Source organism: Chlorocebus sabaeus, chromosome 12 (genome assembly GCF_047675955.1).
Source record: "Chlorocebus sabaeus isolate Y175 chromosome 12, mChlSab1.0.hap1, whole genome shotgun sequence".
Taxonomy (NCBI): Eukaryota; Metazoa; Chordata; class Mammalia; order Primates; family Cercopithecidae; genus Chlorocebus; species Chlorocebus sabaeus.
This window is the reverse complement of record NC_132915.1, coordinates 47,840,782-47,863,457: the sequence shown is the minus strand read 5'-3', so window position 1 is coordinate 47,863,457 and position 22,676 is coordinate 47,840,782. Positions and strand designations below refer to the sequence as shown.

The following is a 22,676-nucleotide window of genomic DNA, read 5'->3' as shown; positions in this document are numbered from 1 at the left end:
CTTATTTATGCTTTAGCAAAGAGGCTGGTGACATTTTGCCTATTCCCTAGAGATCTGTGTAACTTTGAACTTGAGAAAGATGATTTAAGGTATCTGTCAGAAGAAATTTCTAAGTGACAAAGCATTCAAGAGGAAGCAGAGCATAAAACTTTGGAAAATTTGCAGCCTGATGATGCAATAGAAAAAAATTTTTTTTCTGGGAGAAATTCAAGCCTGCTGCAAAAATTTGCATAAGTAATGAGGAGATGAATGTTAATCACCAAGACAATGGGGAAAATGTCTCCAGAGCATGTCAGAGACCTTCCTGGAAGCCCCTCCCATCTCAGGCCCACAGGCCTAGAAGGGAAAAATGGTTTCCTGGGCCAGGTCCAGGGACCCCTGCTCTATGCAGCCTCTGGATGGACTTGGTGCCCTGTGTCCCAGCCACTCCAGCTGTAGCTAAAAGTGGCCAAGGTACAGCTCAGGCCATTGTTTTAGGGGGTACAAGCCCCAAGCCTTGGCAGCTTCCATGTAGTGGCGGTCCTGCAGGTGTGCAGAAGAACTGAGGTTTGGGAACCTCTGCCTAGATTTCAGAGGATGTATGAAAATGCCTGGATGTCTAGGCAAAAGTCTGCTGCAGGGGTGGAGCCCTCACAGAGCATCCCTGCTGGGCAATGCAGAAGGGAAATGTGGAATAATAAAAATGTCAATAATATTGAGGAAAGAGCTTCTTCAACAAAGGAATCAGCAAGTACAAAAGCCCTAAATATGCATATGCCTCTTTGTTTCCTTTATTTCCACTTCAACTTATCATTCTAATATCAAATTATTTTCAAGTCTGCAGAGTGAACTTAATTTTGATCTTTCTTGTATCTATTTAGTATTTCCTCTGGGTTTAAGTGCTCCTTCTTCTTCTTCTTTTTGTTTTTAAGAGACAGGGTTTTGCTATGTTCCCCAGGATGGTCTTGAACTCCTGGGCTCAAGGGATCCTCCTGCCTCAGCCTCCTGAGTAGCTGCGACTACTAATGAAGGTTTAAGCCTTCATTACTTCTTGCTCCTCATCCATTTCCTGTTCCAGTGCAACCCTTGTATCACCAAAAAATTAACCTTTCTAAAAGTGAAACTGCAACACCATTCTCTTGCTCTAGTAACTCCCATTATTCACTGAACTAATATAAACTTTGAAGACTAACATTCGAATCCTTTTATGGTATAACCTCAAAAATACATTTCAATTCTCTTTTATACTGCTATACTCAACTCTACCGAAATGAGTGTTCAGATATTCCTGCCTCCAAAGTTGCCCCTTATGTCCTCTCCATTGGACTGACTGTCATCCCTTCAAACCCAATATGGGCTAGTCATAGTCCTGCAAGCCCTATCTCAAATCACCTTTTCCTTTAAGACCCTTTGGATTTCTCTCTGTTTTAACCCACAAAGAACTTTATTCATTCCCTATAGTTTTGTCATATTTTGTCCTAGAGTGTGGTTATGTGCAATGCACATCTGTCTTCTTTCTCTATACCTCTTACTATACTACAGATGTTTAAAACAGGGACCATATGTTATTTATTCTTGTACTAGTGTAGTGCCTCATACATAGTTGGCACTGAATAATATTTGTTGAATAAATGAATGAGTTTGTCAAATCTGAGTTTGATTTACTAATATTTATTTCATGATACCCCAACTTGTTTCCCTCTTATCATCCCTCTTACTCATCCTCATGAGATCTATATGCAAAAAGGCAGAAAGTAGGGAGGAAATGCAGAGTCCTTGTTTTGAAACAGTCTAGTTAGTTTCAAGCTGCTCAAATGATCAGAAGTTTATATTGAGGAACATTAAAAATATCATTTTAGTCCTGCATAATCAGTACAGTATGAGATAAAAACTTTCAGTGAAATTCTAATTGGTTGATTTCCTGCTCAGGATATAAAACTGCTTAGCACCATTCAGTGCTAACAAAAATACATGATCACAATCTCAGAACCTTATACTTACCACATTACTGCATGTTCTGTATCGGATATTTCTTCCTTCACAGCTCCTAGGTTGCAAAAAGAAAAAAAAATTACTACTTATGAAAGGCTCAAAATCAGAAATATTTTCTCATAAAAATTTTCCTCTAAACACTAGTAAAAGGGCCTCTCTTTTCTTCTAAGCATGTTCTTAGAGGGGTTACTATTAAAAATCAAATGAGCAGATCTAAAGAAGTTATAGATGTCAATTGTTCTCTATAAGGGTTGAAAGTATTTGTCTTGCTTCAAAAATCTTCAAAATAAGTGCGTAGTGCATATTTAATCAAATAACTGTTAGTGCAAAGTTTTCTGAAAAAACTGATATTCAATGAATCCTTTCTTATTTCTGATATAAAACTGAAGATATATTTCACTGAAAAACTTAGATCTTGAAAATAAATTGGAATTAATGGAATTAATATTCAACATGTCTTAAAATCATAATTCTAAGAATGTGGAAAGTCATAATTCTTTAAAAAATTATTTTTATTTCTAAAATATATACTCATTATGGAGGTTTTGGAAAAGACAGATTAGCAAAAAGAAAAAAAAGAAGTCCCCTGCTAGTTGCCTCATCTAAAGACAATCACTATTATTTTGATTTATTTAGCCCTTTCCAGTATAAATAAAAAAATCACATCACTTATGCAATTTTGTAGCCTGTTTTTGTTTCCTTTTAAAATATTTTGGGAGGCATTTTCTCACAGTATTAAATAACTTTAAAAACACCATTTTGAGAGCTACATAATATTCTAACAAATGATCTAATTTTTTGCATAATTATTCTTTCATTATTTGTCATTTAAGTAATTTCCACTTTGGGGTTTGATAAATGATAGTATGATAAACCAACTTTGTGCTTATGTTTTATCAAAGTTTCTGACTCTGCTTTTTGAATAGATAAATTTCTAGAAGAGAATTACTAGACTACAGGGAATGAACTTTTGTAAGGTTCTTCATAAATATTGCCAAAATGCATTCCATAAAGGTTGTACCATTACATACTCCCACCAGCAATACATGGGAGTTTCCATTTTACTGAATTCTTATGAATAAAAACAATCAACTTTTGATAAAACATTCAATGTTGACACTTAAGTCATGAAAAACAGTACTGTACTCTTTTCAAAATATGTCACACTTTTTTAAAAAGTAAAAATATACTATAAAATCCTGTGAGAATGATTATACTAATACCTAGTACTTTTAGAATTCCAGGTACATTTATAAGTTTGTAATATGTATTACTTTATTTAATATTCTCAAAAACCCTGAGAGATAGAATATCATCATCATATCCACTTTACAGATGACAAAACTGAAGCTTAGGAAGGTTAAGTAACTTGCCAAAATGACACAACTATTAAGTTGTAGAGCTGACATTTGAAACCAAGCCATCTGGCTTCAGAACTCATACACTCATGATCACAATGCTTTAATGCCTCCTAATTTACTTTTTTGTTCAATAAATGTCCACAGAGCTTCTGTTATGTGTTTGGCAATGAAATTACTACAAAGAATACAAAGAAGAATGAATATGACTTGGTCTTTGTTATTAAGAAAATTAATCATATAATTTGATGTAAGAAATGCACATAGTAATTGTATTAGGTCTTGAGAATGTTACCAGAAGGAAAATGTCATCTGACAATACAATGATACACAGACTATCTTAAAAATATAGAAAGGTTCCTATTCCTAAACACTTGACTGTAATCAGACTGACTACTACTATGCATTAAAAATAGAAAAGGAATGACTGGCCAGGCATTGGAACCATAGAAACAAAGACACATGTTTGTCAGTGTCCAGTCCAGCAATGTCCAAGACAAAAGGCCAATGAATTTCAAGTCTTGCGTGTCCCATTGACAAGACTGCTGCAATCTCCACATAGATGACTCATGCTGACCTTGCTGATACCGATGAACATTCAGCTCGTCCAAGTACCACCTCTCATTATAGTATCAGGTTGACCAAGCTACTTACCAAGAGTGATCTGGATTTTCGTGACTGCTGAGAACAGAGAGTGCTGGCCATGCCGATGTGGGTACTCTGGTCCATGTGATGGACAGTTCTATTCCTTGCTGTAAATTAATCAACTGGCACTCTAGTTTGAAATATTCATCTCATGGGCTGAGTCATTGTGAGTACACGCCCAAGAAAAGGATGTGTTCTTGGTGCTATTGCTGAAAAATATCAGGTTTCTGACTCAGAGCTAGGTTCCAGTTGATGGTAAATTTACAAGGTAATTGAATTCTACAACTGGGAAGTCTTTGGTAGCATCCCATCTAGACATCAGTGTTTGCAAAATACGGTATGCTTTTCAATTTTGAAGTTCCTGCTGCATATGTACCACAGTGCAGTGCTTAAGAGTACCCAGTTTAAAAACAGCCTCTGCATTCTAGAATCTTGGCTCTATACCTCAGTTCTATCTTTGGTAAAATGGGATGATATTACTTATCTCCTGGAATTATAAGAATTAACTGAGTAAGTATTTGTGAATCACTTCAGACAGTGTCTAGGACACAGTAAGCATTATGTAGACATTTGATAAATTAATTAAGTACATAATAGATGTAAAAATATAATAGCTATTGAAAGGAGGTCAAGGATATATGGAGAAGAAACTAAGCAAAGGCATAGATGCACAAAAAGATTTGGTGTGCTCCCAAATTTTCAAACAGTTCTGGTTTTGTGGGGTTTAGGGTTTATGTGGGGAATTGTAGTAGATGAGTGAAATACCTTCTAATTTTGAACTTTGTAATACACAGAGGGGAACCACTGAAGGTATTAAAACAGAGGAGATTCAATGGTGAGATTTTGCTTTTAAAAGGTAAACCCTGGTGTTAACTATTGGGACTTTAACACTATTTGTTTTTCATTCTTTTTTTATTTTTTATTTTTTACCTAACCTTATATCCATGAAAGAAATAATGGAAACAAAACTGAATTAGGAGTCTGAAGATCTGGGATATAGATTTTGTTCTTCCACTTGCATAAACCTCTTGTTCTCTTAGGGTCTCAGTTTCCTTATCTGCCAAATGAATATAGGAATACCTATGCATAAAGTTAGGATCACCAACTGAAATAATGTACAAAAGCTCTGTTAAAACGCCAAGGGATTATTACAGAGATACCGCTTCCTAAACAAAACGAAGCAGAAAAATACTCGTTTCAAAAGTTTAAACGAGCCTTTTCCCAGATATTTTAATCTGCAAATACCTACACAAATTTTATAGGCATCATTGAATAACAGGGGATATTAGCATAGAATGTAAAAGGTTGATTTAAATACTTATTATTTAGGAAAAGCAAAATAAAACAAAAGCAAAGCAAAGAAAAACTACTTGTCATAATTTCCAAAGAATATCCTGTAATTGTCTAACGCCTAATATGGATTTGCAAGTAATTTATGGATGCCTCTGAACTATCTTCCCTTTAATATATTACTTTTTTGAGAGCTTCTTTAATTTGACTGAAATAGGATATTAAGGTGGTAATGCTTAAGTATGGCAAAGTGATCATTATTGAAAGACACTATCAAATTGTAGATTATAATAGAAACACTGGTCTCTACTATTTATTCAGTGCCTGCTATAGGTAGTTGGCCCAGTGCTAGGTCTTCTGTATATATTATCTCTAATCTTCCAACAACTCTATAAAATTTTATTATTCCTATTTAATAGATGAGAAAACTGAGGCAGAGAAAGCTGAGGAGGCTTAAAGCTACATACACAGAAAAGTGAACCAGGGATTGGAATTTAGGCGTGACTAACTCCTAAGTCTATCAAACAGTAAGAAAAGGAACATGATGTGCTCAAGATACACAGTATACTAACACTAAGCTAAAGATCCCGAAAGCTGAGAGGGGAATTGGCCTGAGGGTTGACTGTGCCTTGTTGTTATTATATCAGTTTATAAACTATTTCTCAATTCTGGTAAATCCACTTCTAGAAAAACATAGGTAGACACACACTGGAACATTTCCAAGAAAACCATGCTCATCAGTGAAATGCAATGTGAAAGAACTTCAGTGCAGAGAAGCTTATATTTTTGAAAGTTCGAGTTTATGAAATTTGAACATAAATTTTACATAAGTAGCTAAGTGACTATTCCACCACAAGGATTTAATTCCTGCCAAGTGTGAATTTCTTCATCCAAGGCATTTATTTGGGCACAAAATCCCTGTCTGAGAATTAAGCAGTAAAAAAATATTTTCCTTCATGTTTTTAACAGGTCATTAATACAAAACAGCTGAGGGATTTCTTTCACATTTAAACAAAGTAAAATTCACCTCTGGGGATGAAAACAAACATTAGAAATTTCAGTCCAAAATGATGTCTGAGGAAAGCTGTAGACAAACGATAGGAGAGGATTTAAATAAAGATGTCCTCCCAATATAAACCATAAAATAGTTACAGTACTGTGTTTAGGCAGTTCAGAACTATATCAATTATGAACTCAGAAACTGGGTGAAGTATGAAAGAACAAAATATAAGTATTAGAATATATTTTAATATAAACATGTAATATGCACACGTATATTTCTTGTAGCACTATTCACAATAGCAAAGACATGGAATCAACCCAAATGGCCATTAATGACTAACTGGATAAAGAAAACGTGGTCCATATATACCATGGAATACTATGTAGCCATAAAAAAGAAGCTCATGCCCCTTGCAGGGACATGGATGGAGCTGGAAACCATTATCCTCAGCAAACTAATGCAGGAACAGAAAATCAATCTCACTTATAAGCGGGACCTGAATGATGAGAACACATGTATACATGGCGGGTAACAACACACACTGAGGCCTGGGGAGACTGTCGGGAGGGAGAGCACCAGGAAGAATAGCTAATGAATGCTGGGCTCGGTACCTAGGTGATGGGTTGATCTGTGCAGCAAGTCACCGTGGCACATGTTTACCTTTGTAACAAACTTGCATATCCTACACATGTACCCCAAACTTAAAATAAAAGCTGAAGAAAAAAAAATTTAAAAATGGGCCAGGTGTGGTGGCTCATGCCTGTAATCCCAGCACTTTGGGAGGTTGAGGCAGGCGGATCATGCGAGGTCAGGAGTTCAAGACCACCCTGGCCAACATGGTGAAACCCCGTCTCTACCAAAAACACAAAAATTAGCAGGGCATGGTGGCGGGCACTTGTAATCCCAGCTGCTCGGGAGACTGAGGCAGGAGAATCACTGGAACCCAGGAAGAAGAGGTTGCAGTGATCTGAGATTGTGCCATTGCATTCCAGCCTGGGCTACATATATATATATATATATATATATATATATATATATATATTTTTTTTTTTTCTAATTCAAATTTGCATCGAAAGTTCCTTATTTGCTTAATCAACTCTTTACTCCAGGCCAGTCACATTAATTTTGATTTAATTCCTTCTCTCAAAAATAGAAATAATCTCAATTACAAGCTATTATGTGTGAATTATTCAGACTTTAATTCACTTAAGAGATTAGTATAGACTCGATACATACTTTGTCTCTCATTAACACATAATACACCATCTAAACTTCCACTTCTTAAAATCCTGATGTTATAGTTTCAACTGTCATCATTTAACGACCTGAGAAGAGGTGAACTGACATGAAAAATTAAAAGTGTTTTCTCTAGGGTCAAACAACTTGTTGACTTCTTATTTCCCCATCCCCCTTCTCATTTAAGCCTTTTAAAAAGGGGGAGGCATTTGATTTATCGCTCTTTTGCCTTTATTCTTGTCATCTCTTCACTAAGCAAAAGATCCTTCTGGTGACATAGCCAGACTTATACCTGGTGTCAATAAACTCTTTCAAGAAAATCTGATCATGTGTATTTAACACTTCTGGGTTTTTAAGGACAATTGCACTTATATAAGGCTCATGGCACCCCAGGCTTTATCTCTGATTGCTAAAAAGCAAAGAATGTTGCTAAGCAAGAATGGGTTACTGTATTTCCCTGAACATTACTTGCCTTTCAAATAAGGACTTATGGCAAAGAATTTTAAAACAGGACGGTCCATCTGTTTTTTTTGTTTTTGTTTTTGTTTTTTTTGAGACAGCGTCTCATCTCATTCTGCTACCCAGCCTGGAGTGCAGTGGTACTATCATAGCTTACTGGAACCATGAACGGCTGGGTACCAGTGATCCTCCCACCTCAGCCTCCTAAAGCACTGTGAATACAAGCATATCTCACTTCTTTCAGTCATCCAAAGAAATCTATGAGCTCTTTACAAGAGAAAAGACATAAAGCCATGTTTTGCAATTCAAGCTCCAGGAAGCCTGGGCCATTCAGACTGTGGATCTTAGAGCAAGCATAGATTAGAACAAGACAAGCGGATTTGCAACCCCACCGAGGGATTTCAAGTAGTACTGGAACACGGTTTCTCCCTTCACTTCAAATGAGCATTTCAGTACTCACTGAAGCTATACTGCAGGAGGTTGCCCCAACCAGCCAGTTAAAAAAATTCTACATTTCTGAGGCTCTTTACAAAGAACTCAAGAGGAATAATAAACTCTGAGAACAACTGAGAGAACCAAGCGCAAGTGTACTGTCAGCTTCTTTTAATTTTCTGCAGATACACTGTTATTATTTTAAATAATTTCCACTTTTATTTTAGACTCAGGGGTACAAGTGCAAGTTTGTTACATGGGTACATTGCATGATGCCGAGGTTGGGATTATGGATGATCCTGTCACCAGGTGGTCAGCATACTACCTGTTAGATAGTTTTTCAGCTCATAACCCCATCCCTCCTCCTCCTCTGTAGTAGTCCCTAGCACAGACACATTATTGTAAGAGGTTCTTTCAGGAACTACTTGATGTCAATCAACTTGGCCATGAAATAGGAAACTATATGAACCACTGGACCCTGTGTGTAAAGCTCTTCTCAGATGCTCACTGTCCTCATCTGTGGTTCAAACTGGATGTTGAACACCCAGGGACTAGAACTGGAGCCTGTGCATAACAGATGGTTACTTGTGGTCTTACCTTGTATGGGAGAGAAAGAGGAGTTAGATGACAAGCCGTCCCTGTGGGTTTCACAGTTTCACAAGTCCCATATTCTAATCATTTTCTTAGCTTTGCTTTACTCTTGTACTTAAAAATGTCATTCTATCATGTTCTACATTTTATTCTGTGTTTAAAATAATTATTATTTAATTCTAATTTGTAATGTCATAAATAAAAATTACAATGAAACTTATTTATGTAAAAGCATTATTTTGAGGGAGTTTGCTCCCAACCAGAGGAGTCAATTCAGCACTGTCTCCTCTTTAAAAGTATCTGCAGACAATCATGCTTATATTGTATCTTCATTATATATCATATCTCTAAACAATTAGACATGTTCCAGTATGCATCTCTAGTGAGTACTTTATTAATATTAACATATTTAAATTATTTTTAATAAACATTGAATAAATATATATTTATTCAGGACAATGTTTTTTAAAAATGTTTAATTTTTGTGGGTACCTAGTAGGTGTATGCATTTATGGGGTGCAGAAGATATTTTGATACAGGCATGCAATGCATAATTATTATGGTAGTGGGTATCTATCCCCTCAAACATTTATCCTTTATGTTACAAACAAGTTACTTACACTCTTTTAGTACTTTTAAAATGTACTTTGAGGCCCCTCCTCTATGCCACATGCTTGCAGATAACACTGTACCTCAAATAATAAGAAATTTGCTGGGGGGGCACACCTAAGATGGCCGAATAGGAACAGCTCCAACCTCCAGCTCCCAGCGTGAGTGACACAGAAGATGGGTTATGTCTGCATTTTCAACTGAGGTACCGGGTTCATCTCACTGGGGCATGTCGGACAGTTGGTGCTGGTCCGTGGGTACAGCCCAACCAGCGAGAGTTGAAGCAGGGGGAGGCATCACCTCACCAGGGAAGTGCAAGGGTGAAGGGAATTCCTTTTCCTAGCCAAAGGAAATTGAGACACACAACACCTGGAAAATCAGGTAACTCCCACCCTAATATTGCACTTTACCAAGGGTCTTAGCAAATGGCACACCAGGAGATTATATCCCACACCTGGCCCAGAGGGTCCCATGCCCACTGAGCCTCCCTCATTGCTAGCACAGCAATCTGAGATCTAACTGCAAGGCAGCAGCAAGGCTGGGGGAGGGGCAACTGCCATTGCTGAGGCTTAAGTAGGTAAACAAAGCCTCCAGGAAGATCGAATTGGGTGGAGCCCACCACAGCTCAAGGAGGCCTGCCTGCCTCTGTAGACTCCACCTCTGGGGACAGGGCATAGCTAAACAAAAAGCAGTAGAAACCTCGGCAGAGGTAAATGTCCCTGTCTGACAGCTTTGAAGAGAGCAGTGGTTCCCTCAGCATGGAGGTTGAGATCTCAGAATGGACAGACTGCCTGCTCAAGTGGGTCCCTGACCCCTGAGTAGCCTAAATGGGAGACATCCCCCACTAGGTGCAGACTGACACCTCACACCTCACACAGCTGGGTACACCCCTGAGATGAAGCTTCCAAAGCAAGAATCAGACAGCAACACTCGCTGTTCAGCAATATTCTATCTTCTGCAGCCTCTGCTGCTGATACCCAGGCAAACACGGTCTGGAGTAGACCTCAAGCAAATTGCAACAGACCTGCAGCTGAGGGTCCTGACTGTTAGAAGGAAAACTAACAAACAGAAAGGACACCCACATCAAAACCCCATCAGTACCTCATCATCATCGAAGACCAAAGGCACACAAAACCACAAAGATGGGGAAAAAGCAGTACCGAAAAGCTGGAAATTCAAAAAATCAGAGCACATCTCCCCCTCCAAAGGAACACAGCTCATTGCCAGCAATGGAACAAACCTGGTTGGAGAATGACTTTGACGAGTTGAGAGAAGAAGGATTCAGTTGATCAAACTTCTCAGAGCTAAAGGAGGAACTATGTAACCAGTGCAAAGAAACTAAAAGCCTTGAAAAAAGACTTGACGAGTGGCTAACTAGAATAACCAATGTAAAGAAGTCCTTAAAAGAACTGACAGAGATGAAAACCACAACATGAGAACTATGTGACAAATACACAAGCTTCAGTAACTGATTCGATCAACTGGAAGAAATAGTATTAGCAATTGAAGATCAAATGAATGAAAAGAAGCGAGAAGAGAAGTGCAGAGAAAAAAGTAAAAACAAATGAACAAAGCTCCCAAGAAATATGGGATTATGTGAAAAGACCAAATCTACGTCTGATTGGGGTGCCTGAAAGTGACAGGGAAAATGGAACGAAGTTGGAAAACACTCTGCAGGATATCATCCAGGAGAACTTCCCCAACCTAGTAAGGCAGGCCAACATTCAAATTCAGGAAATACAGAGAACGCCACAAAGATACTCCTCGAGAAGAGCAACTCCAAGACACATAATTGCCAGATTCACCAAAGCTGGAATGAAGGAAAAAATGTTAAGGGCAGCCAGAGAGAAAGGTCGGGTTACCCACAAAGGGAAGCCCATCAGACTAACAGCAGATCTCTCAGCAGAAACTCTACAAGCCAGAAGAGAGTGGGGGCCAATATTCAACATTCTTAAAGAATTTTCAACCCAGAATTTCATATCCAGTCAAACAAAGTTTCATAAGTGAAGGAGAAATCAAATCCTTTACACACAAGCAAATGCTGAGAGATTTTGTCACCACCAGGCCTGCCCTACAAGAGATCCTGAAGGAAGAACTAAACATGGAAAGGAACAACAGGTACAAGCCATTGCAAAAACATGCCAAAATGTAAAGTTCATCGACGTTAGGAAGAAACTGCATCAACTAACGAGCTAAATAACCAGCTAATATCATAATGACAGGATCAAGTTCACACATAACAATATTAACCTTAAATGTAAATGGACTAAATGGTCCAGTTAAAAGACACAGACTGGCAAACTGGATAAAGAGTCAAGACCCATCAATTTGCTGTATTCAGGAGAACTATCTCACATGCAGAGACACGTATAGGCTCAAAATAAAGGGATGGAGGAAGATCTACCAAGCAAATGGAAAACAAAAAAAGCAGGGGTTGCAATCCTAGTCTCTGATAAAACAGACTTTAAACCATCAAATATCAAAAGAGACAAGGCCATTACATAATGGTAAAGGGATCAATTCACCAGGAAGAGGTAACTATCCTAAAAATATACGCACCCAATAAAGGAGCACCCAGATTCATAAAGCATGTCCTTAGAGACTTACAAAGAGACTTGGACTCCCATACAATAATAACGGGAGACTTTAACACTCCACTGTCAACATTAGACAGATCAACGAGACAGACAGTTAACAAGGATATCCAGGAATTGAACTCTACTCTGCACCAAGCGGACCTAGTAGACATCTACAGAACTCTCCACCCCAAATCAACAGTATATACAGTCTTCTCAGCACCACATCGCACTTATTCCAAAATTGACCACGTAGTTGGAAGTAAAGCACTCCTCAGCAAATGTAAAAGAACAGAAACTATAGCAAACTGTCTCTCAGACCAGAGTGCAATCAAACTAGAACTCAGGACTAAGAAACCACTCAACTACATGGAAACTGAACAACCTGCTCCTGAATGACTACTGGGTACATAACGAAATGAAGGTAGAAATAAAGATGTTCTTTGAAACCAATGAGAACAAATATACAACATACCAGAATCTCTGGGACACATTTAAAGCAGTGTGTAGAGGGAAATTTATAGCACTAAATGCCCACAAAAGAAAGCTGGAAAGATCTAAAATTGACACCCTAACATCACAATTAAAAGAACTAGAGAAGCAAGAGCAAGCACATTCAAAAGCTAGCAGAAGGCAAGAAATAAGATCAGAGCAGAACTGAAGGAGATAGAGACACAAAAAACCCTCCAAAAAATCAATGAATTCAGGAGCTGGTTTTCTGAACAGATCAACAAAATTGATAGACCACTAGCAAGACTAATAAAGAAGAAAAGAGAGAAGAATTGAATAGACGCAATAAAATATGATAAAGGGGATATCACCAACGACCCCATAGAAATACAAACTACCATCACAGAATACTATAAACACCTCTATGCAAATAAACTAGAAAACCTAGAAGAAATGGATAATTTCCTGGACACTTAAACTCTCCCAAGTCTAAACCAGGAAGAAGCTGAATCCCTGAATAGACCAATAGCAGGCTCTGAAATTGAGGCAATAACTAATAGCCTACCAACCAAAAAAAGTCCAGGACCAGACGGATTCACAGCCGATTTCTTCCAGAGGTACAAGGAGGAGTTGGTACCATTCCTTCTGAAACTATTCTAATCAACAGAAAAAGAGGGAATGCCCCCTAACTCATTTTGTGAGGCCAACATCATCCTGATACCAAAGCCTGACAGAGATACAACACAAAAAGAGAATTTTAGACCAATATCCCTGATGAACATCCATGCAAAAATCCTCAATAAAATACTGGCAAACCGAATCCAGCAGCACCTCAAAAAGCTTATCCACCATGATCAAGTGGGCTTCATCCCTAGGATGCAAGGCTGGTTCAACATACGCAAATCAATAAATGTAATCCAGCATATAAACAGAACCAAAGACAAAAACCACATGATTATCTCAATAGATGCAGAAAAGGCCTTTGACAAAATTCAACAGCCCTTCATGCTAAAAACTCTCAAGAAATTTGGTGTTGATGAAACGTATCTCAAAATAATAAGAGCTATTTATGACAAACCCACAGCCAATATCATACTGAATGGGCAAAAACTGGAAAAATTCCCTTTGAAAACTGGCACAAGACAGGGATGCCCTCTCTCACCACTCCTATTCAACATAGTGTTGGAAGTTCTGGCTAGGGCAATCAGGCAAGAGAAAGAAATCAAGGGGATTCAGTTAGGAAAAGAAGAAGTCAAATCGTCCCTGTTTGCAGATGACATGATTGTATATTTAGAAAACCCCATTGTCTCAACCCAAAATCTCCTCAAGCTGATAAGCAACTTCAGCAAAGTCTCAGGATACAAAATCAATGTGCAAAAATCACAAGCATTCTTATACACCAGTAGCAGACAAACAGAGAGCCAAATCATGAATGAACTCCCATTCACAATTGCTTCAAAGAGAATAAAATACCTAGGAATCCAACTTACAAGGGATGTAAAGGACCTCTTCAAGGAGAACTACAAACCACTGCTCAGTGAAATCAAAGAGGACACAAACAAATGGAAGAACATACCATGCTCATGGGTAGGAAGAATCAATATCGTGAAAATGACCATACTGCCCAAGGTAATTTAAAGATTCAATGCCATCCCCATTAAGCTACCAATGACTTTCTTCACAGAATTGGAAAAAACTGTTTTAAGTTCATATGGAAACCAAAAAGACCCCACATTGCCCAGACAATCCTAGGTCAAAAGAACGAAGCTGGAAGCATCACGCTACCTGACTTCAAACTATACTACAAGGCTACAGTAACCAAAACAGCATGGTACTGGTACCAAAACAGAGATATAGACCAATGGAACAGAACAGAGCCCTCAGAAATAATATCACACATCTACAGCCATCTGATCTTTGACAAACTTGACAGCAACAAGAAATGGAGAAAGGATTCCCTATTTAATAAATGGTGCTGGGATAATTGGCTAGCCATAAGTAGAAAGCTGAAACTGGATCCTTTCCTTACTCCTTATACGAAAATTAATTCAAGATGGATTAGAGACTTAAATGTTACACCTAAAACCATAAAAACACTAGAAGAAAACCTAGGTAATACCATTCAGGACATAGCCATGGGCAAGGACTTCATGTCTAAAACACCAAAAGCAACGGCAATAAAAGCCAAAATTGACAAATGGGATCTCATTAAACTAAAGAGCTTCTGCACAGCAAAAGAAACTACCATCAGAGTGAACAGGCAACCTACAGAATGGTAGAAAATTTTGCAGTCTACTCATCTGACAAAGGGCTAATATCCAGAACCTACGAAGAACTCAATCAAATTAACAAGAAAAAAACAAACAACCCCATCAAAAAGTGGGCAAAGGATATGAACAGACACTTCTCAAAAGAAGACATTCATACAGCCAACAGACACATGAAAAAATGCTCATCATCACTCACCATCGGAGAAATGCAAATCAAAACCACAATGAGATATCATCTCACACCAGTTAGAACGGCAATTATTAAAAAAATCAGGAAACAACAGGTGCTGGAGACGATGTGGAGAAATAGGAACACTTTTACACGTTGGTGGGACTGTAAACTAGTTCAACGATTGTGGAAAACAGTGTGGCAGTTCCTCAAGGATCTAGAACTAGAAATACCATTTGACCCAGCCATCCCATTACTGGGGATATACCCAAAGGATTATAAGTCATGCTGCTCTAAAGACACATGCACACGTATGTTTAATGCGGCACTATTCACAAAAGCAAAGACTTGGAATCAACCGAAATGTCCATCAGTGACAGACTGGATTAAGAAAATGTGGCACATATACACCATGGAATACTATGCAGCCATAAAAAAGGATGAGTTTGTGTCCTTTGTAGGGACATGGATGCAGCTCGAAACCATCATTCTCAGCAAACTATCACAAGAACAGAAAACCAAATACCACATGTTCTCACTCATAGGTGGGAACTGAACAATGAGATCACTTGGACACAGGAAAGGGAACATCACACACCGGGTCCTATTGTGGGGAGGGGAGAGTGGGGAGGGATAGCATTAGGAGATATACCTAATATAAAGGATAAGTTAATGGGTGCAGCACACTAACATTTCACATGTATTCATATGTAACAAACCTGCACGTTGTGCACATGCACCCTAAAACTCAAAGCATAATAAAAAATTTTTAAAAAAAAAGAAATTTGCTTACAATACACTTCATAACAAGTAATGTTTAATCTGGTAACACCTGCCTATGGAAACTGACCTTAAACATTAAAATGTGTCCTTCTCCTTTTTTGAGGCTAACGTTCACATTTTTCTCTCATTTAAGGTTAAATCTCCTTCATTGAACAAAGCCACTATAATTCTAGAACTAAATGCATCCCCTGTACATATAAAAGTAGAAAGGAGAAAACAGAGGTTCTTGGTGCTTTGGGACTTTCAAAAGCATAAATAAAAAAATCTCCCTTTCTCCTAAACATTTGGTCGAAAGGTCCTTGAATCCCACATAGACGCAGTTTTCCACTGCCTTTTCTACATGGGAGACATCACGTGGCTCAAACAGATTAGTGCTAAGGGAAAGATTTATTTATTTATTTTTTGAATAGATAGATACACAAGCCAAACTATTATGACGACTTGATAAATGTGGCTTTTGAAAATGCTTTCTGTTGTAATAATACAAGAAACAACAAGGTGGCATGCTGCCAGGCATCATCCATCAGTAGGTGAGCTGGAGACACAGCCCTGGTGCCATGTTAGCTCATCCCAGTGTGCCAGAGGCACTAACAGGGCCCTAGGGAGCCAAAAGAAGAATCGCCCTTAAAGCTGCATTCTCAAAGCAATTTTAAACTGATCAGGGGAGAGTGAAGGTCCACATTAAAAAATGGTGCTGTAACTTGTGAACTAGACTTAAAAGTGTTTCTTTGGCATAGATAACATATTTCTGTGACCTCAGTTTTATAATTCAACACTTCTGCTCGATCCTAATTTGTCATTATAAAAATGTTCTGAACACAGTGCCAACTTGGAAACACTGATTTATGTATATCCAGAGAGTTACTAAAACTTATTGTGGAGACTAAATTTGATATAAATGGAAATTATGTAGGTTTGGGGAAAACAGTCTAAGACAACATCCTCTCCGGCTGTTTGATCTTCTCTCGACCAGACGGAACTAAGGAAAGCATCTCTGTACTTTTACAGGTTTTTGAGCAACAGTTAGGAGGCTGGTAAATTAAAATTTAGACCCACATGAGAATGTTATGGCTGAATTGTGGAGTTTGTCCTTTAAGTTTCAAATTGGCTTATTTGCTATTATGACTGTTTGGTATGTCTAAATTATAACTAGAAAAATCACTGCCAATTTTTTTTTTTCCAAACAAGTATGATTTTACATATCCCTGCCTATTCTTCAAAGAAAGACATGTTATAACAAAGCATCAAGTTTTCACAAATATGGGCTGGAGTTATGAAAATGAGGAGTATACTCATGTAATCAGAAAAGAAAAAGGCGAGAATGAGAACATAGACCATGAAGGTCATGCCCAGCTTCTAATGAAGCCAGAAACTGCTCTGAACATACTGCTCAAAAAATCTGAGACAATGTACGATAAACACCCCAGTGGGGAAAATGAGCCCCGGGCAGCGCTTCCTGGTTAACACACTTTTTGTACAATGTTTTCCAATTTGCAGTCACTTAACACATTCATTGGACATCTGGTCTATACTAGTACTAAGCAAGGCACTGTGAAAGACAAAAATAATGACCTCCCTGATTCTTATCAAAGTTATTATTTACTTGAACAAATCCACACAAATCAGAATAGAACACACAACAGTATAATGCCTGGTGAAAAACTCATAGGAATGATCTGAATATGAAATACAGAAGGAATTGAAAAAGGAGAGATTGAGGAGACGGCAATAGCTTACAAAGGAAGTATCTTAGGTGGGAGGTCCTATATGGGTGATAGGAGTTCCAAGAATGTGATGGGAGAAAGGAGACTTACTTTGTGATTCAGTCATCCCTTCCTACTCCTGCTCCCTCGAGTACTACACTAGGTTCTTACCCTAGTTTTAATTCAGTAAATTCACCTAACAGTGACTAGATACCTACTCTGTGCAAGGCAAGAAGGTATAAAGAAAAGGAAAATAAAACCCGAGATCATAACATTGATAATCTAATTAGAGACAGTACTATACAAATAACGATAACACAGCCAGACTATGTAAAGGTGACTTAAAGGTAGTGCAAACAAAATGCCCCACAAATACAGCATGGTGAGACTCAGGGGTACAGGTGAAGGTGGCTTTAAATAACATTTAGGATTTTGACAGATAAGCACGTGGAGGGAGGGACATTGTAGGTGAAGAGCTCACCAGGAGAGGAGGCACAGAGGCAGCAAAAGGCCAGCACTTTAAAGGTCTAGGACACCAACCTGTAGCACCCATGCCTCTTTCACTTTTAGAAAACCAACCTGGTGGTTTTCACATGGTGAAACCCTGTCTCTACTAAAAATACAAAAATTAGCCAGGTATCATGGCGCATGCCTGTAATCCCAGCACTCAGGAGGCTGAGGCAGGAGAATCGCTTGAACCCAGGGGGCAGAGGTTGCAGTGAGCTGAGATTGCGCCAATGCACTCCAACCTGGGTGACACATGGAGAATCTGTCTCAAAAAAAAAAAAAAAAAGAAAACCATATTACCATTTAACCTAGCAATCCCACACTGGGTATCAACCCAAAGGAAAAGAAATCATTATACAAAAAAGACACCTGCATTCATATGTTTATTGCTGCACTATTCACAATAGTAAAGTCATAGAATCAGCCTAGATGTCCATCAATGGATGACTAGATAAAGAGAATGTGGCAGATATACACCATCAATACTACTTAGCCATAAAAAGAATGAAATCATGTCCTTTACAGCAAAATGGATGGAGCTGGGGGCCATTATCCTAAGTGAATTAACTCAGAAGCAGAAAATCAAATACGTATCTTCTCACCTATAAGTAGGAGCTAAACAATGGGTACACATGGACATAAAGATGGAAATATTTGGCACTGGGGACTCCAAAAGAGGAAAGGCTGGGTTTGTGGGATGGGGGTAGAAAAACTGCCTATTGAGTACAATGTTGAATATTTGGGTGACGGGTACATTAGAAGCCCAAACCCCACCTTTATGCAATATACCCATGTAATAAACATGCACGTGTACCCCATGAATCTAAAATAAAAAACAGTAAATATTTTTGGATATTGATTTACTTTTCTCCCTTGCAGTCTGTTTGGTCTCTGAGCTGCAGAATCTAGCAACGTGCTTGGTGTACTGTTAGTGCTTTACAAATATTTCGTGAGCGAAGGAAGGAAGGAAAGAATCCCGGGAACGAGGGATAGAAGGAGGGAAGGAAAGAACAAATGGCCAAAGGAAGAAGGAAGAAACATACAGAAGGAAATGTTATAAAGATAATTTCAGGCCATGATGAACTTTCAGCCTCACATCTGTTCTAATTTTTGAACTTTGAAACCTGATTAAAATCTTTCTATAACAAGATGAAAAGTTTAAAATGAAACTAAATAGCTACCAAAGTAAAAAACACTGGGCTCTATTTTAATGAACACGTTTATTTTCATATATTTATTATAAGTTGTGTTTGTCATTGCAATGCATTTGGTTCCTCTGAAAGATGGCTAGGGGTGGGGGCCGGGGGATTGCTGCCTTTGGCTAAAGATCCACTAGCAGGAAGGACATGGACTTTATAGTATACACACACATGCCATAAGGTTTGCAAATGATCTTACATTTGCTCGGTAGCCAAAAGAGGCAAAGAATGCGAATAAAAACAAATGTGTTTTAGCAACATCAAGTCCAACTTTTCCATCTTCCCTCTGAGGAAAATGTATATTATGAAACTCTAGGACTCTAACAACCTCTCCCGATACAAGCCTTGAGTTGGAAATTTATGAATTATTTTGGCTAGAGACAAAAGCTCTCCAATCCTTCCATGTCACCCAGATGTTCGTTGCAAAATGGGGGTCTGGAGAGTCACAACATATTTCTTTAAAACCAGTTATATGAAGAGCAGTTCTGCTCCTCTTCCAATCTAACAGCAAAATGGGCTTGACTGCATATCTGGAGGAGAAACTCTCTCTTTTTTAGGGGCACACATTTCAGAGTTGAAGGGCACCTTGGATGTCTGTTCAAAAATATTTATGGAACACTTGTTCTGTTCCAGGCACTGCCCACCTGATTTCACAGATAAGCAAACAAAATCCCAGAGAAACTCAAATCTAGTCCAACGTCATACAAATAGAGGACGGTGCCAAAATTCAAAATCAGTAGTTTTACGAAAAATAAAATAAAAGGAATAATCCACAAAGTAGGCAATGAAACTCACTGCTACAAATTCTGGTTCCCACAACATGTGGTTCTCTCCCAGTAGGAAAAGGTCTTTATCTGGACCAGGGATTCCCATTCCAAAGCCCAAAGGCAGGGGCTGGCTCTGCAGCTGTTTGAGGTTGGTATATTAGTTAGGGGCTTCAGCTGATGATCCATGCATGGATGTAACATCACCTAGGGTTTTATAGTTATTCTTCCTGCCTCCAGGTGAGGTGCCCATCCCCCATTGTATATGATTTGGATGGACCACCCTCTGTTTGCTCTTAATATCCAGTATGTGTCTCCATCTCTCTCTCTCGTTCTTCCTTTCTCTCTCTTTCTCAGTGACTGAAACTAAGGAAAACAGGGTCAGATAACTCTTTTCTATTTTCTATAAATTGGGCCCAAACCAAAGAAATAATTCAAGTAATAATGTAAGTAGCACTAGGAAATCTTTCTTTCTTTCTATTTTTTTTTTTTGTGTGTGTGTGTGGAGTTGAGGTGAGGGAGGACCTGGAGGGATGGATGCTGAATTGAAGATGGAAAACTCAACTAAACTATGTGGATAGGAAGTTTAATGACTTTAAGGAGAGGTGAGTCTCCGAGAATTTGAATAAACAACCCAAGAATCACTAGGACATTAACCTGGTCATTCACCAACAAGCTGGAAGCTTAAAGGATCCTGTTTGTAGGCTTAAGTAATAAAAGGATGAAAGAATAAGTCAGAAATCACTTAGTTCATTCACCACTTTGGACAAGGCTGATGATGACTAATACTAGACCAGAAAAGCAGATACAGAGTAGTACCTAGGGCAATTCCCACTGTTATACCTTGACATGCTTGTACCCACGACTTCTCTCCCACATGGCAGACTCCATCATTTCACAGAAACTTCAGTGGGGATTTGAACATAAAAGAAGTTTCTTTATCAGAAAATCCTATGGTAGCTCACCCCCATAATCCCAGCATTTTGGGAGGCCAAGGCGAACAAATCACTTGAGCTCAGGAGTGAGAGACCAGCCTGGCCAACATAATGAAACCCTGTCTCTAGAAAAAATACAAAAATTAGCCAGGCATAGCTGCTTACGCCTGTGGTCCCAGCTACTCGGGAGGCTGAGGAAGGAGGATGGTTTGAAACTGGGAGGCGAAGGTTGCAGTGAGCCGAGATGGCAACACTGCACTTCAGCCTGGGCAATACAGTCAGATCTTGTCTGAAAAAACAAACAAACAAACAAACAAACAAAAATTCTTCCTTTCTTCTTCACCCTAACCTCTAATTTTTCAGGGAGCTGGAGATAAACCTCATCATTGAACTATCACGCCCTTCAAGACAGCAGCAGTTTTAACCCTGGATACACATTAAAATCATTTGGAGAGCTTTGAAAAAATTACTGATGTCAGGAATCCACCCCAAGAGATCCTAATTTAACTGTTCTTTGGTAGGGCCCAGATATTTTTATTTTTTAAAAGCTTTCCAGGTAGGGCCCAGATATTTGTATTTTTTAACTAGGATTAAGAATTACTTCCATAACAGAAGGAGGAATAAAAACCACATGATCATCTCTGACAGATGCAGAAAAAGCATTTGGCAAAATTTAACATCTTTCATGATGTGAAATCTCAAACTAGGCATAGAAGGAAATGTCTTCAAAATAACCAAGGCCATATGTGAAAAGTCCTCAGCTAATATCACACTCAATGACTTTTCCTCTAAGATCATGAACAAGGCAAGGTTGCTCACTCTTGCCACTTCTGTTCAAAAGTGTACTGAAAGTCTTAGATCTGTAAGACAACAAAAAGAAATAAAAGGCATCCAAAAAAGAAAGGAAGATGTAAAATGATCTCTGTTTGCAGATGACATGATCTTATAAGCAGAAAACTCTAAACAGTTCATGAAGGACTAATAAACAAACTGAGTAAAATTAAGGGATACAAAATCAATATAGAAAAATCAGTTGCAATACTACACACTAAGAACAAACTATCCACAAAAGAAATTAAGAGAACAGTCTTATCTACAATCACATCAAAAAGAATAAACTACTTAGGAATAAACTAAGGAAGTGAAGGACTTGTATACTGAAAATCACAAAACATTACTGAAAGAAATTAAAGATGACACAAATAAATGGTAAAACATTCCATGTTCATGGAGTGTAAGAGTTAATAATGTTAAAATGTCCATGTTACCCAATGTAATCTACAGATACAATGCATTGCCTATCAAACTCCCAGTAACTGATTATTACAGAAATAGAAAAAACAGTTCTAAAATTCATATGAAACCAAAAAGAATCTGGAATGTTCAGAACAATATCGAGAGAGAACAAAGCTGAAGGCACCACAGTTCCCGATTTCAAAACACTTTATAAGCTACAGAAATTAAAACAGTATGGTACTGGTGTAAAGATATGCCAGGGTAAAGACACCTTGGTGTGAAGACAGACATACACACCAATGGAACACGTAGAAAAACACGCACACATATACAGTCAACTGATCTTTGGCAAAGGTTACAAGAATACACAGTGGGGAAAGGTGCTGGGAAAACTGGATATCCACATGTGAAAGAATAAACAGCTATCAAAATTTCACCACATACGAAAACTAACTCAAAATGGATTATAGACTTAAATGTAAGACCTGAA

General features: G+C 38.2%; 1 protein-coding gene across 3 annotated transcripts in view; it reads right to left on the bottom strand.

Moving 5' to 3' along the window:
- Nucleotides 1–22,676, bottom strand: part of ADAMTSL1 (ADAMTS like 1) — a 419,132-nt gene that overhangs the window by 355,057 nt on the left and 41,399 nt on the right. For all 3 annotated transcript variants that reach the window (XM_007969153.3, XM_007969155.3, XM_007969154.3), the window contains exon 3: nucleotides 1,981–2,026. In XM_007969153.3, the coding sequence (XP_007967344.3) occupies nucleotides 1,981–2,026 (46 nt within the window). The remainder of the gene's footprint in view (nucleotides 1–1,980; nucleotides 2,027–22,676) is intronic.